General features: G+C 37.7%; 1 protein-coding gene across 7 annotated transcripts in view; it reads right to left on the bottom strand.

Annotated features, from left to right (window-relative positions):
- Window positions 1-17,306, bottom strand: part of LOC121641216 (protein MTSS 1-like) — a 56,542-nt gene that overhangs the window by 9,800 nt on the left and 29,436 nt on the right. For 4 of the 7 annotated variants that reach the window (XM_041987221.1, XM_041987226.1, XM_041987223.1 and 1 more), the window contains exons 4-10: window positions 9,053-9,137; window positions 8,072-8,163; window positions 7,747-7,821; window positions 5,998-6,009; window positions 813-970; window positions 502-609; window positions 301-398 (exon numbers count right to left, since the gene is read on the bottom strand). In XM_041987221.1, coding sequence (XP_041843155.1) covers window positions 301-398; window positions 502-609; window positions 813-970; window positions 5,998-6,009; window positions 7,747-7,821; window positions 8,072-8,163; window positions 9,053-9,137 — 628 coding nt within the window. The remainder of the gene's footprint in view (window positions 1-300; window positions 399-501; window positions 610-812; window positions 971-5,997; window positions 6,010-7,746; window positions 7,822-8,071; window positions 8,164-9,052; window positions 9,138-17,306) is intronic. The other 3 variants (XM_041987222.1, XM_041987227.1, XM_041987225.1) reach the window with 1 other exon arrangement.

Here is a 17,306-nt window from a genome sequence, read left to right as displayed (position 1 = left end):
TAGATAAGGTTAAGATAATGATAACATCTCATTTGTAGATGTTACTTGATCTAAGATGTTGACATGTAAATGCTTGATGGTACTTTTAACATCACAGAAAAACTCCTTACAGTTTCATCTCCTCTTCAGCCCTTAAAGACTTGTGATCATTTTAAGTCATTTAATTTAGTGTTTGACATCATTTTTAAGTGGACCGTAAAAGATTTTATGGGTACACAACATAAATGCACACATGAAAAACAGAGCTTGTCTTTCACTTACTTGAAAACATTAGGTTTCTAATTGGCTGTGTGAGCTTACCTGCACATGCTAGATTTCCTGGACATGGTGGTACTCGGGGATGAGGGTGGCGTTTGATATGACCAACCATAGTCTGAGCCCTTAAGGTCCAAAATCACCTGAAAGTAAGGAAAAGTATTAATCATGATTATTAATGTCAGGAGAGGCAGTGTCAGTGGAAATGAAATATATTATTAGATTGTTTTAACTTTTTTTCCTCACCTGTTCACTAGCAGGAGGAAGCTTGTGTGGTTCAGAGGTCAATGCCTTGAGGTCTTCAGAGATGTTCTGGAGATGGGTAACCTCTCCCAACATAGAAATCTCCTCATCCTAAAGAAATAAAGGACGTGGAGAGCAGAAATATTTAGAAAATATACCATTTAATTTTAGTCTGAGTAGTAAAATGTTGAGAATTGAAGAATTTACATCAACTAGCAAAACAGATGATATTTCATGGCAGCATAATGGTGTGAAGAAAAATAAGAATGTAACAAGACATGAACAGGAAGCAGTTTTCTCCCATCTGTACTCACCACAACCGGCCGCAGCATCGCTACAAAAGAGCAAAATCTCTGTCTCTCCTCTATCAAAGCCTTCCTCAAGGCCTGTTTCTCCGTCTCTTCCAGGAGAATGTATTTATCACTGACATCCTGCATTGCACTGTCCAACTGGGGCTGGAAATCACCACGGCCTTGGAAACCAAGTGGACACAAACATACAAAAAACATACAGCATTTCTGTCACGTGTAAAGGGAAATGGCAAACTAGTACCTAGCAATTTTAAATATTTGAGGAAAATATTCAACATAAATTTGACCACTAGATCAAAATAACATTCTACCTTCATCTCTATACAATTATTAAAAAGATGTGTGACACAGTAACATGCATAATGAATCACAAACAACATGTCTATGTAGCAGTGAATGAGCATTTAATGACACTTTCACTCAGGTGCTGATCTGAACTACTTCTCTGTACATTTTCTTTCCATTGTGGACGGTGCTATCATCAATGCAACCATACGAATGTCTCCACTACTTTTACTATCTCCTAAGCCTGAAGTGCAACTCTTGCTACTGAAGTGTTTGCTGTCTCTTGTTAGAAGTGTTTGTTTGTTCTTTACTTCAGACCAATCTGTTATTTATCAATCCACAATGACAATACAGTACAAAACTAAAGACCTGTATGGAGTCTACAAGACCATCAGGCCTTCATGCTGTGCAGATGTGTGTTTTAATATACATGAATAAATCCAGAGCAGGACATTTACCGTCCCAAGGTGATTCTATCATTCTGTACTGTGTGTTTGTACTGTGTGTACTGAGAAATGTGTACTGCTGCAAGCATTTGTGTGTGTGATTTTAAAAGAGGATACCCTGAGGCCTAATCAGGGCCTCTTGAGTTCTTTAAGGAGGCAGGAAGGCTGGCGACTGCCCATGACTGAATGATATACTATGGGCATCAAAGGCATTATCTAACCACTCTAGCTGCAGTTACACACAAACATGTACACCCAATTTTAACTTTGATATATCAAGGTTGGGCCCCAGCGAACAACTCTGTGGTCTTTCTGTCTGGTCCTTTGTCTGGGCAAAGATAAACTGGCGTCGTTGACATTTGTTGTAAGGCCCTACATCATGCAAATCAGGTGATGAAGAAACAAAGAGTTACACAGGCAAATCATCCTTATGTCCTCAAATGTAAATCAGTACAGACTCGCCTGTATGTTGCACATAACATACTAAGAGAAGCTACATTTCTTCATGTCTCCATTAGTCAGCTGGAGTATAATTACAATGTTTTTAAGCCCATATATATTTACTAGTGTATCAAAACAACAAATGAAAACATGGAGCAGTTTGAGTCTTATGAGAAATTCAATTTCCATATGTGAAGAGAATGCATTTACCGAACGTGGTGGAGCGAGTTCAATGTTGGACTCACAAGACGCGAGTTATGCAAGCCGTTATGACAGCTCCTACTATATTACATTATACAGACCATGATACAGTAAATCGACTGTAGCCTGACTGGGATGAACCTTTGCAGCATATACTTTCAGTCTCATATCGATCCAAAGGGAATTTTGGAGTAGTCTGGTGTACAATTATGTTGTTCATGGGTTTGTGAAAAGCTGGCTGTATTACTGAACGTGAAAATGGCACAACAGGCCTCACTCATTAGCCTTCTTTCCACAGAAGGACCAAACTCATTAATGATGTCCCTCTAGGCAAAATCTTTTTCCATTGTGTTGCTTTGGAAATTATTTGTAGTTTGGGTTGACATGCTTCAGCCACTAGTTGTAAACAGATGCTATCATTACTGAAATGTAATACAAACATCATTTTTGATGGAAATCAATAAAGTGAAATTGCCAACAGCAAAACTCTAAGCGAAAGCAGGCTCAGTTGTTCAGGTCATGACATACAGCACATGTTTTGAACTTTAGGTCTCAGAGAAAAGCAGCTTTAAAAGCCTTTAAGCCAACGATGCTGTGGTGCCTGGTTGAAAGCACAATGAATTCTAGGTTTTGCCCACAAGTTCAAATACTGGTAATCTGTTTTCTCAATGAAACCAAAGTGGTTTTGTAAAGGCACGGCAGTAAGTTGAGGTACTTTGTCTGAGACAGATGGAAAGCCAAATACTTTCAATTTTGCTGTTTTTGTAAAGCCCATGAAGATCTTGAGCGTTCACGCTGTACACACTCGACTGTACCCCCTTCCACGACTCGGACATCATTATCAAGTTAGCAGATGACACTACAGTCGTAATGAGATGGCGTACAGGGAGGAAGTCCAGCGACTGGTCGTGTGGTGCTCAGCGAATAACTTCTTGTTGAACACCAACAAAACAAAGGAGATAATGATGGACTGGAGGAAGAGGAGAGCAGACCACGCCTCACTGCAGATTAACAGTGTAGACGTTGAGAGGGTCCTCTCTTTAAAGGTTTCTGGGTGTTCATGTGGCTAACAACCTGACATGGCTAACCAACACAGCAGCAGTGGTCAGCAAAGCTCATGAGAGACTGCACTTCCTAGGAATGCTCAGGAAGAGTCACCTGGAGGCAAATCTGGTGAGAACTTTCTACTGTTCCACAGTGGAGAGTGTGCTAACTTACTGCATTACCGTGTGCCATGCTGGCTGCACTGGAAAGGACAGAAAAGCTCTGCAGGGGGGGGTCATAAAAGCAGCATAGAAAATCATTGGCAGCCCTCTGCCCTCCCTGGAGGACATTGCTGACACTCAGGGGCTCAACAGGGTAAAGCAGATCCCCTGGGATCCATCACACCCCGGTCATAGTCTCTTTAACCTGCTGCCCCTTTGGCAGAAGGTACAAGGTTCTGAGGCACTCAGAAACTCTCTTACTCTTGGGCCATCAGGCTCCTCAACAAAAAGGAATACAACAATAACTGCAATGCGGGAATGATGCATGGGTGAGGGACTGTTTTCAGTATCTTTTTAGTATGATGCATATATTTTTCTTTTTTTATTTATTAACATCACTCTATAGGGGAGGGAATTCTGTACCAGTTTTGCTGTAACATTCTGTGCAATGACAATAAAGCATTCATACATGTGCAAGCACACCACTGTGTTAATACAGCACATCCTGACATAAACTTTAAAATTGTGGTAAAGAAAACGGTTGTTAGTGCTGAGTGTGAGCTTCTGTGATGTTACAACTTTGTCTCTGCTATGGATTGTTTCATGGTTTCTCCACATTCCTGATCTTTACGCTCCAAACTTTCAATCACAAACACTAAAATTGAAGATCTGTATTCAGTGTCTGTCCTGTAAAAAGTTTAACACATTTTTACTGTTTTTAGTGTTTACAGACAAATAGCCACTTGTGATTCTTATGGATTGAGTACAGCTTCAGGCTGACGTGATAATAACTGTAAATGTCCTGTATGTCCCTAAAACATTGCAACACAACAAGAGCATTTTACAGGAGATTTATAATAAAGGTGACATGTTATTCAATTTGTCTGAAATGAGAAGGTAGAGCATCAAGTTAGAAAAACTGAGGTAAAAGCAGAGCAAGATAAAGAGTAAGGAGTAAGATAATTTAATTATACACAAATTTTATGTTCAGCAGATTATTACTTACAAAGTGTCCTTCTATTAGCACAGCAAGGTTACACAAATTACTCTAACGCAAAACCCAAGATTGAAGAGTTGGACTTTAAATGTACTGTATACTAATTTGGAGTTTTGACTAAAGGGACTGAAGTGGCCTCTGAGACTGTGCACATGTAGATACATGTGAAAACACAAATAAGATTAACTGCTCCAGCTTTCACATGGCCAGTGATTAAATTACAGTGCAATTACAGGCTGTTTTTTTAGTGCTGCTAAGGTCTCAGGTCAGAAAAACACCCTCACAAGACAGATATCAAACATCAGATCAAGACTAACCAACACAAGCACACAGATGGTGCGTTCTATCTGTGAAAAAGGGCCCCTTTTCCAAGCAGCATGCCTGAATCTATAATCTATTTCTGTTTAATTCAAACATTTGTGAGCACCACCGTAAGTTGGAGACACCACAAGTTCAGTGAAAACACTGGCATTACACAGACTAAGTTATGTTTAAGGCAGGACTAGTTGATGTAGATGTAGTCGACTCCAGCCCCCTGTGACCCTGGTCGGGGGGAAACATGAATTAAAATTGGATGGATGGATAGATAACTCTCCTTCCTCCTGTAAGAAACAGTATAAATTTCTTGGCTCCAGTGGGAGGTAGAAATATGCAGATAAAAACAACATGACACTACCAGTCACTGAAGGTAAACTATGTCCAAAAATATGCCTACAATTTAAAGTGTTACTTCATCTTCAGCTCAGAGCCTGGCTCCACCCAGTACTTAATTTTGAAGAATGCAAAAAAAAAAAAAAACAAAAAAAAAAAACTGAACAAGTGGCTGAACTGGGTTTTGGGAGGAAATAGTAGCGAGAAGGGGCAACGTGCAAGGTGCTGTCTTGCACCATCTTATCTCTTCTGTTCAGAGAAAAAAATGAAATAGTGAAGGCACCTGTAACAGAATGTTTAAAGTGGAGGATCTTCCCCTTACACAGTAGTAGAAATGTGTGTGGTGGAGGACCATAATGGTGTACCCGTTTGAGCTGTTGGCTCCAGCACCAACAATGTCAAAAATCCAGGATCGGTGAGCCTAGACTAGCTTCAAAGAAGCTTTTGAGTAGCATAATTCTAGGTAGAAGAGAAAAAATTGTAGTCGGGTGGTGGCTTTAACAGATTCAAAGCTTAAGTTTAAAGATTGAACGGGAAAATTTAAGTCGGCTGTTAGCAGAAAGTAGAGTAAGCTCTTTTAAGCGATGAGTTTCAAAGAATGTCAATATTAACACCAGCATTGATGAGTTTCATGTCAGTAAAGTCACATGGTTTTGATTACAGTTGCTCAGTATTGTTGAGTATAAAAACAAGTGTTTTCTGTACCCTAAAATACAAACTTACAGACCAGATTCATACACTAATATAATTAATTGAAATTATGTTGTGGCAAATAAAGACACATTCATCTATGGATGAAATCTGAACATGCAAAGATTCAATAGCACGATATATGCAACATTATATGCACATAATAAATGCAAAACTTAAAGCCTACAGAAGCTACTTTGTAATGCAATCAAGGTGCTTGATTATGCATAGCAGCATAAACAACAGTGAGTCTACTCCACAAATTGACTTACCTAGATTATCAGCTGCAGTGCAGCATAAGGCGAGGGATGGTGTCAAAAACACATGGGAACAGGGAGAGGAAAAACATCCATGTCAACTGAAAGGCTGCTAGCACTACATGCTAATCCATCCTGTAAATGTGCAGTTCTGGATGTTTGCTGAGTTTCAAAGATAATGGAACGTTAAAGGCACTGATATATTTCTTTTAACTAATCACTGTCCAATCTTTCCAATCTAAATGTAAGTGTGAGTAGTTGTTTGTCTCTCTGTGTTGGCCTTGCAATGGACTGGCAACCTGTCCAGGGGGTACCCTGCCTCTCGCCTGCTAATTGCTGGGTTAGGCTCCAGCTTCCCCAGCATAGAAAATGGGTGGATGGATGGACAATCTTTCCCTCCAGTTTTTAAAAAAAATACTGATGAGGATGTTGGTTTACTTTACGTTCTCATTTTAACAGAATTTCTGCTGGGTTATTTGATTCCAGTAGTAAACTTATATGTTGATTCATCTGTCTCATTAAATTAGTTATGCCTATTGTTTTTTTTATTTATTTTCTTTTTAAGGATGCAGGCCTACTAGTCAGTGAACTGAAAGTCTTCACAAATTATGTTTATATTTAACCAAACAAATGTTGGATAACAAAGTTACATCTTGAGCTCAGTTAGCAGAATCACTGACTTTTCTGCATGTTTCTTTTGCTTTTGCCCCCTTCTTAACATTTCATAATTTTAGGAATGAAAAATCATAATAAAATTAGAACACGTCACCCCCCACCCCCCGAAAAACTGGGATAGTCGACTAATTCTTTTCTGTGTGTAGTCTAGTTTTCATCTAAGTAGGTGAATGTGTGTGTAGATCCTGAGCCAGGAGAACAGCACAGGAAAAAAGCCCTTGCCCTCTTGAAGAGTGATTACCAAGTAAGGTAATGTTTAGCTTTACTAGATCTGCAGCTTTACTAGAACTGAGTAATACACATATTATCCAACTCATTTGTACAATTTTGACACGTTAAAAGGCACTTGACTTCTGTAATCAAATTAGACTTTATTTTTTTTTTTTTTACAAAGAAATAACTAAAACCCAGACAATAGTTTTAAATAAAACCAACTGAAATGTTCCACCTGTAGATGAGCTGCTTTTTTTTTCCTTATACACTCCTGTAAACCACTACAAAACAGCTCCTAGGCAAAATAAAGACGATAAATCTCTGCACAATTTACTAAAAGGTCATTGGAAAAAGCTCATTAATCTTAGGCCTGGCTAAGGATAGAAGTAACAAAGCATAAATGGCGAAATAACAACAATTCTTTTTTTTTCTTACTGTTGTGGAAAACACTAATGATCTTTCAGTGTGAGGAACATGAAATATTCAAGCTGGGTTCTTCCAGACAGAGCATGAAGTTAGCTGAGAGCAAAAGCATTTAACCTGTTGGTTTACCAACACACTTCTCTGAACAAATTCCCTCAAAAATACTTTAGACTGATAGATTCCTGAGAGTTAGCACAATACTGCAAGTGTTAAGCGAGTAGTGAGGTTTTTATGACTGCATGATAAATATATAAATTAACTGAATATGGTGTTGAGTGAAGCTTATCTACTTTTAATACTTGAGTCAAAATTTTACTTTATTTTTACTTTACTAACTGTTGGCGAGATTTTTAGTAAAAACTCCGTCTCCACCAATAACATATTACATATAATTTGCTGGGTTATTTTGGTTAATTCACCAATGCTCTAGTTTAAAACTTTTTTTTTTTTTACCTTTCTTTGCCTTTTTCTGAAGTTTCAGCGTGTCAGATGACTTCTTCTTAATTTCCTGTCGAGCTCTTTTGTACTCTGTTTAAGATAAACAAGGTAAACGAGGTCAACCAACTGCTAAAAAGTTAATTTAATACAGTTTAATAAACTGAAAATAAAAGTGGTGGGACAAAGTGAGAAACAAAAATAGTGTGACAACAGAAGTATTACTGTTTAAAGCCAGTATCTAATTTAGCAAAATACAAAGTGAATAGAGCTAATGAAATAAGAAAACCAGTACCCTAGACCGCCTGACAGATTTGCATGTGATTATATTTCTTTATCCCACCTTTTGCATGGTCCTTGTCCAAAATGTTAACACCTCTTTTCCACTCCTCCATCTGTTCCTGTAGCGGGTTGATCAGACCCTCTAGGAAGCACCTGTAAAAACAGCAGGTTGTTCATTTGTGAACAATTTCAAAGTGAATCTGACTAAATCATTTGCATTTAGTGTTACGACAGTTTTGTTCTTCAGACTCTTTAGCAATCAGTTTTAGCCAAGATAATGGACATTTCAATAAAGTATAAAGTGATACTGTTATTAAAAAAGAAAAGTGCAAGGGGTCATTTTATTTAACAGCACAGGGGTACATCTTTCATCCAAATGAACCAGGAAGAATGCTGTCAGACTTGTAAGACCTACAAAACAACAAGTTTGGTTTGTTAATGTGGCATATAATCTTGTGTCAATCATTGACATGCAGAGAGGGAGGGCGAAAATACAGACTGTGAGAAAAGAAAATCTGCATGTGTGTGATTGTGCATCACATTAGGAAGCGAGAAGCATGTGCAGTAACGTCTGTCAATCATTACCCAACTGTGTACGTCTTTCAAGACGTGTTTATGTGTTTCAGTGGCTGTGTGTGAGAAGTGGACAGCTGCAGTGTTGGTGCATGAAACTAAAATTAGACCACTTCCCTCTTGCAGACAACGTCACAAAGTGGGTGGTTGGTGATCAGAGCCCTTAAGTGCACAGCTCTTGCTATGGAGATCCAAATGGAATCTCTACTGAAATGCCAAGTGAAATTAAAGAGCCCCTTGTCTGTAATGTGTGTGTTCAACAGAGTTATGGTGTGTGCGTCTTTACTGAAACATTGTAGATGCATGTGCTGCCAGACAAATCGTCTCTTTTCAAGCATTCCACAACAAGGGTCAGGATCACCCACACACCCAAAATGTCAATTCATGGAGTGTTTGGTGAGGTAACAATTCATCTATAAACCATTTTATTAGCGCTGGACTGCAAGTAGAGCAGCTTAAAATTCCTTACATGGAGAACTGTTTGAGTTTAGCCTCAATGCTGCGATGTCTCAAACACATCCTGGTCAGTGCTGATCCAATGTCTCGAGTGCCACCTGGAAGATGTAAGAAAAGAGACAGTAAAAAACAAATGAGCAAACAAACTAAAATCACTCTTATTCATCTTTTATAAGCAAATGGCGGGCATCACATTTAACTTAACTATCCTTCATTCAGTCAGTGGGAAAGGACACAAAGAACTAAAGATATCAGTGGTCAAACTATTCCATAAAGGGAGTTTCTGTGGGATCACTGCATTGCAAAAGACTTATATACACGTCTTTTAGTGTGACTGTGCTCATATAGCGCACAGACAAGGGCAGAGAGACCTTGTATTAAAACTCTATGAACTTATTGTGACATTCTGCCCTAAGTATCAGAGACAGAGAGATACAATGTGTGTGTGTGTGTGTGTTTGGCTGTGATAATCGGATGTGGAGTGTAAAATCCCCTCCAACAGAGCAAACTATTCTGCTGTCAGCACAGTCCTTACTGCATGCAGAGATTCATGCAGAGCTGTCACTCACTCACAGCCACTCACCCTCCGATCCACAACACACATTTAGAAACAACCATCTTTGACTTTTAGGCAGGACACCACATGTGCAAGAGGATGTTGATTTGGTCTCTTAAACTGACACAAAATAATGACAAGAATCAAGTAGCTATGACTTGAAAATGCCAGCTTTAAACTGTCAATTGTATTTTGTGTTCCTGAACCTAAATGATGTTTTACACTCTGCATTATTGTTTTTTTTTTTTTTTTTTTTGCTTCAGAATTAACAAATATGAACTTTAAATTGACCCAGATTGTAGTCATGAAAATATGTATAGAAAAAACTAAAAACAAACAAAGCTGTTAAAAATATGATTTTCAGACTATTTTATTAGTTTTGTGCTGATAAAGCAGCAGTCAGTGCTGTATTTTTAACTGCTATTAGATTAGCAAAACAAAGGCAATCCAGACAGAAATACTATCTTTAAGTCTGTTAACAACTGTAGATTGCAAATTTGTACGTATATTTAAACTATGGATAATTACCTGTCAGTCCCACTGAGCCCAGTGCTACTCCAATATTTGCCCTTTACTCATTCATTTATTCATTCCTCCTTTTAGTGCGCTTGTTTTAACAGAGGGTGTGGCTATTACAAAAACCCCTCTGTTAGACACCACCATAATGCCCATTCATTCCTGCGCTGACATTTTAAGTCATCATATCCATCCATCAGTGCACATCTCCCTTACTGTGACTGCTTGTTATTTTAGTGGGTGTGGCTCATTAATGTCACACTGCCACAGAGACACCACACACCCAAAAAGAGTTAGTTTCTAATTAGAAAATTACTGAAGCTGTCAAGGGAAGAGTTTGGTTTCAGCTGATTATTAATTTGCCACAACCCCACCTACCCTTTGGATTTAATATCAGGCATAAAAGGAGAGAACCACAATCTACTCTGGGGTTACGCACAATGCAAAGAAAGACTGAACTTTTTCTGCACAGTCAAGTCAGACTTGGTATATTTAACTTCATCTCCATACAAAGAGCTCACATGACTTTTAGTTTTTCTTTTATAAAAATGTGCTTAAGTGACAAACTTTACTTGTGTTGAGAGAAAAAACAAGAAATGCTTCCAGAAAACTAGGTCATACATGTTAAATCCCTCAGATAATTGCACTAAAAACAATTATTGTAAAAGTATGTTTGCTGAACTAAAATCAATTCAGCTGTACCATGGGAGAAACTAACATCTCATATTGTCTCAGTGTTTTCTTCCTCTCACAGTAGGTAGCTAGCCTGTGTGGCCTCTGCTTTGTCTGCCAGTTACCGTGGAAACTGTATACAATATGTAGGTGTTTTGCCTTTGTAAGAGTTTGTTATTAAATATGGCTACTTTTCTTGTTTGTTTTGATCCTATTGTGAGAAATATTACAATTAATTACAAGACTGATTGCAAACATGTTACCTTTAATGAAATTACAGATAACATGCAGTCACAAGAGCTGTAAGGCGGTCAGCCAAAAGTAGATATCAAGCCAATCTGCCCAGTTTGTGTTAACATTGTTTTGAATAAAGTGGCTGCTAATTCAAAACACATCGTCTACTTTGTCTAGCACTGAGTGACCCTACAATAGAAATAGCTGCAATAGCAGCGCCAGTTGTCTGTGACACATGCACTGACAAACACTCACAAAAAGCAAGCTTCCACTGCCTCACAACAGGACAGACCACTTGTCTGCGTTTGCATGCGTAGTGACATAGCTGGCTGTCAGTAGGAATAGCTGCTGTGTAACATGCTTATTTCAAAAGCTTATAATTATTCCTGCGCCACCAACCTAACCAGCTGGAAAGACACGCAGATTCAAACAATCTATAAGCTCTATTATCTGTGTGGCCAATAATAAATTGACATTTTTTTTATGAAGCCAGTGGGTAAATTTCAAAGCTCTAACAACTAAGAAAACGGAGTAAAATTAACTAGAAAACATGTCAATGTTTTACAGTATTTTATCTGGTGTATTATTTTATTATCTTCTCATTAGCCAACAGACATATGCATATACATGCTGTATAAAACAATAGATTTTATACAGTTCATACAGAAATACTGGATGTCTTTAAAACAAATACACTTTATTTCTATAAATGAACCAATGAGAACAGAATACAAATTAGATGTGTTTTTACTGTATGACTGTCAGTTACACCAAGAAGTCACTCAGTTATTCAAAACAAAGCTTTTATTGCATAGTTTCAGATATTTAATCTTTGTCTGAACCAGAGTAAGGACTCTATAGGGACATTTGTGGCAGTCGTGATAGCTTTCCTTCTGTGTGTGTGTGGGCATGAAGGTGAGAAAGAGGGAGATAAGATGGCAATTTGATGTCAGATTTCCAAGCCTGTCCCTGTCCTCAACCCCCTTCCACAGAATGTTCCTTGGAATGTCACACTGTGTTGACACAGAGTGTGTGTTTTTGCACTTTGTCAAAGAGCATTTGAAAGAGGTTTTCAAAAGTCCAGTGAATTAGGAAATTTAGGTGTAAATGTAACAGAAACATTCTGTGAAAAGCATCAGCTTTAAGTATCTTTATAGTTAGCTTTCACTTTACCATGAAGCTTTTATAGTTACAGTATGGCACAGCACTAAAAAATCCTGCAAGTAACCACTCTTTATACAGCACTTGAAAGGATAATCTTCCTATAAACACAGTTGCTATAAAAACTTGCTAGACGACTGTCCCAAAGACAGCAGGTTGCATAACGCATCTTTTTCACAAGATGTATAAAAGATGGGAGGACAAAGTTGCTTTCTTTGGCTATGATCGTATAACAGGATTCATTTTCAGGTTGCTGTTGAAATGTGACACAGTTTGATGAAATCTGAAACCAGTAATAAGAATGGCATCAATGAAGCAGGAAGCAATATGATACAGTATGACCCTCTGCTATAAGCAGGCCACTTAAACCTACAATAAAGACTGAAATATAAACACTGTTACTCTGAAGCAATGGTATTGTATAGTTAGACCTAGGAATGGCATTTTGAGGTGAGACAACAGGCACAATACTTTTTTTCCATAACCTGATCAGTGTTGAGTTCTGTTTTGTTTTTTCTTTCAAACCAGTAGAAAGAAAGTGTAAAAAAATATACATTTACATTGTTGATTTTGCAATATTTTGTAAATGTTTAGAATTTATTCAAAATGTACCTAAAGTTTGCTGTTTTACACACAATGCAGAACCACAGTGGTTGTTTTCTTTCTCTCTCTCCTGTTTGGTGTTGTTTGAAAGCTCCATCTCTGCTGAATGGTGTGATCTCAACTAAACTTTCCTCTGCTTAGCAGCTAAACATGAAAGTAAAAAGGGAGGATTTCATGCTAAGCACAAAAATGTTTTGGGATGATCAAAATTTTGGACGATATTGTTCGTTCATGCTGGTCACATAAAACGCGCTGTCATTTCCTATGTGGCTTTTTGCAGTACAAGTCAAAATACTAATGACAGCATCAGTCATCAGTGAGAGGACACACACTTAGATTAGGGATTTGGTCATAGGAATAATAATGATTTTACAATTATCAAGCATTAATTTCCCAACACAATAAATGTGTAAAATCACATGAACACTCCTTACAGGGTTTTAAGTTTTAATTAGGGGTATCAAAATGAACACATTAATGTAAGGAGATTTATCTGTGCAATTAACCCATTATTTATTTCTTTGTTTCTGCATTAACGCAGTAAAAAAAAACACAGTAAAAATCCAAATTCAGCATTATCTTGGTGAGAGAAGCTGATTTTCGACACATTGGTGCTTTCTCACAGCAGTGAACCAAATCCCTCAAAAAACACTCAGAAACTTCATGAATAAGGAGGATAACTTTCAAGATTTACATTTAGAATTTTAAAAATCTGAAATTTGCCCAATCTCGATGAGAAAAGTTGATTTTGGGCATGGCGTTGTTAGAGCGGTGAACCAAATCCCCCATGAAACTCCTTATCCTTCTTATTTATACGGATAATGATAGTTTTCAAGCGTTACATTTCGAGGATGGCTGCAGGATGACTCATGAGGTATATCACGTAACTTTGTTTTCGTTCTGTATACAAGTTGTATGGCTCTGTCGTTATGGTTCAGACATGATCTTTTATGTAAATTGATGAAATTGAGGAATCTTTATGATTAATTAATTGTGGCGTTTAATACCGTGATTGATTAATTAATTAACTGTGACACCTCTAACTGAGATCAGTTAATGAAATATTACAGTGTTTTCCACAGACCAAGAAGCAATTTGTGGTGCTCTCCTGGCAAATCGAGTGTTGCGGTATCGTGGTGGTCAGTGGAGTCGGTCATCAGGGTGCATGTAAAATTTAACGGGCGCCATTCAAATACACACGTTCTGAGCTGCCATATTAAATATACACCTGTATGCTCTTCAGAGTCACCTGCTGAGGCTAATTTAAAGCTACAAAAAGCATTTGAAATTATTCAGCTCAATCTTAATTCTTTAAAGTAAGTTCTCTAAGAGAAACAAAATCTAACTACTCCGTTTCCACCTCACCTGTTGTTTAAGCAGCTGCCTGCTGGAGCTATCTCTCATGAACAGCCCTGAGTAATACTGAGTTGTTCAGCACTGTTGTAACATTTGAAATTATATACTGATTAATAGCATTTATACCCACACAGTTTAACTTTATTTCAGACTGATACCTCCTCAAGCTGCCCTGGATAAGGCCTTTATGTGCAGCAAAAACTTTTCAATTCTAATCTGGATTAAAGCAGCAAACATTCAGAGTCAATGAAACAATAAAACAATCAGATTAATCAAATTAACCACAGCTTTCAAATGAATTAATCACAATTAATCACCATTTGTGACTATGACTGAAATATGCCCATTTTTACTGTATTGTATCAACAGAAAGAGCCAATGCCTTTTAAATAGTAAGTGTTAACTGACCTTCACTTAGGTAAAGATCAGATGTCCAAGGGTCAGTGAATGCAGCATGTAATATACTTCTATATGTTGTTCTGCATCATCTCCACCATGTTCTAGATCATCATGTTGAATTCATACACCATTATCTCACCCACTATGATAATACCTGTCATAAAACCACCAGATGTTGACAAATAAAGTTAAACAGCTGATATTGATGAAGAAACTGATAAACTCTGGCTAAAAACACAAGTTTAAGTTCTTTGTGCAACAGTGATAATAGTCCTACAGCAGCATCACCCAAAATAAACAACTGCTGATAAAACTATATCATTGCCTTTTTTTTTTAATTTTTTTTACAAGTTTTCCTTCACATTTATTTTTACATTAGAGGATCACTTTAGTTCTAATGATAAGTTAAATATTTCATAAAATCTAGACCTTAAAAAAGGTCTCATTTGTGCCCTCCTTTGTCCTGCTCAGTGCCTCTCCTGGCCCCCCATTAAAACTTTTCTAGACCTTGCATAGCTGAAGTTTAAATCATTTCTACCACCTGCCAGCCACTTTGTTAGAGAAGGGTTCTGCCAAAAACAATACTTTGGAGTAAATATGTGTCTGGGAGAACCATGAATCTCCTCCTTATATGCTGAACAATAAACGCAACAAGGGAGATGGTACAGAAAAAACAATCAGCTGATCACGACCAGCCGGTTATGGAACAACAGGGCAGGAAGGGGGTGGGAGAGGAGGAGGGAAAGGAGGAGACAGAGTGCTGCACAGAGCGGCCACATTTATGCAAAACTCCAGGAAAATACGTGGCAATAGTGCAGGTGTTGAACCCTCTCACCGGGAATGTGAGTGTGTGAGTGTTAAATCACCATCATCCTCCGTGGCTGTGATGCCCATGGGTCATTGCATCAATGTTCTTTTTATACTCAAATTCATCCATACAGCCAGCTAGCTAATCTTGTTCCATCTTGCCACTAGACGCCTTCATTTCATACCATCATAACAGAGAAATGATGGATGTATTGTAATTTGAATTTCCTGAGGGAGTCATCCCAAGGGATTAATAAAGTTAAGTCTAAGTCTATTGGGCTTGTCACAAGTTAAAAATGTTTGCACAAATAATTGCATGAATTAGTTACCGCCGTTAGCACATTATTTTCGACAGCCTTAATTTTAATTAAAAAAATGTGTTGTAAATGGGCCAGATCTGTGGAGACACATTGATCTAAGTGTGGGAAACTGTATTATTAGAAGAACTAATTTCTTCTTCTACTGAACTATCCATGAGCGCATCAGCATGGAAGCAAGCTCTCTGAAAACAATGGTGTGGTGATAGCGGCGCTGATCAGTGTACAGTAGCAGTAGCTCATGTCGCACATTTGAATGAACGAATTAACTGTCTCTGTGAAGGAGATCACTACAGAAAAAGTGGATACAGCCCTGCACGTCACCTAAAACCAACCAGAAACAAAAAGACAGTGACAGGTGTGAGAAAATAAATCTCTCCATTGTGTCAGTTTTGATGTTAGAAATGTTCTGCTTTGTGTCTATAAATTCGACTGGATCCAATGTCTGCAAATAGTGCTTCATTACAAAAATGTCTTGAATTTTACAATCCAAAGTTTAAAGGCTGTTTTCTCAAAATGTTTTTTTTTTCTTATACTTTGGGTCAAAAATTTCTACTTCAGCAACACTTTCAGTTAATTTCCAGTTATGCTCCTGTTTGTGGTTTTAAAACTTTTAAAGAACATCTTTTTAAACATCTTAACACCCTGATTTGTAGAGACTTTCATCCCAAAAACATGGTAAAAAAATGTGGTTTCTATAGTTGATGACAGTATTTTCTGATTTGTGAAGTGATAGATATCTAAAATCCCTTCTGTAAAAACCTTTAAGTCCTTAAGACATTATTTATTATTATTATTATTATTATTTAGTCACAAATGAGAACTACAACACACCAGGCTCACAACACTAAAAATACATTGATATTTTATTTATTTGTAGGCCCCTATTCAATGAAAAAAAAAACAAACCAAAAAAAAAAACTAAACAGAAATGTGTTTTCAAACAGATGTCTGCAGGTCCCTGCTGTGCTATGGATGGATAGAGGGAAATCTGATAAGAAGAGATTTACAAGCAATATAGGGAAGAAGACAGAGGAGCAAAAGGGGGGCAGTGGTCAAAAGGTGAGTAGTTTATGTATTCATCTATCCATATGTATTCACATGAAAACAGATGATGGAGTGGTAGAATTAAATGAAGAAAGAGAAAGTTTCGGGAAGTAGTTTTTACATGTCGACCAGAGGTTGGCAAACCACAACCCACTCTGTGCATGGGCAGCAGATGGCTGTTGTTAACTACGGGCCAGTGGTTACACAGATAAGAGGCTGAGGACTATATGCAGCTGGATACACACACGCACATATATTCTCCCAGATGGACAGAGGTAAGGCGATACGCTCACCAGTTAATTAAAGATCAAGATAAACATGAAAGCTCACTACACTAAACCAGCTAATTTAGCTGGTTTAGCGTAGTGAGCTTTCATGGTTTCCTTCTTCATGTTAGTTTTAAATCAGTTTTACACAAATGCACAATAGTACTGAGAGTAACATGCACGTGCAGCCCCTTTCAAACCCACATCAATTTCTTTATATCTGATGGCAGCCAAACAGACAGGCTAGTTGAAGTAGGGCTGAACAATTTAACTTGCAATTATGTGCTTTTTACAGCAATCCAATAGATTGACTCATGAAATGAAATGTGTTGT

The sequence above is a fragment of the Melanotaenia boesemani genome, chromosome 6, assembly GCF_017639745.1.
Source record: "Melanotaenia boesemani isolate fMelBoe1 chromosome 6, fMelBoe1.pri, whole genome shotgun sequence".
Lineage (NCBI taxonomy): Eukaryota > Metazoa > Chordata > Actinopteri > Atheriniformes > Melanotaeniidae > Melanotaenia > Melanotaenia boesemani.
This window is presented reverse-complemented; position numbering and strand designations above follow the sequence as displayed.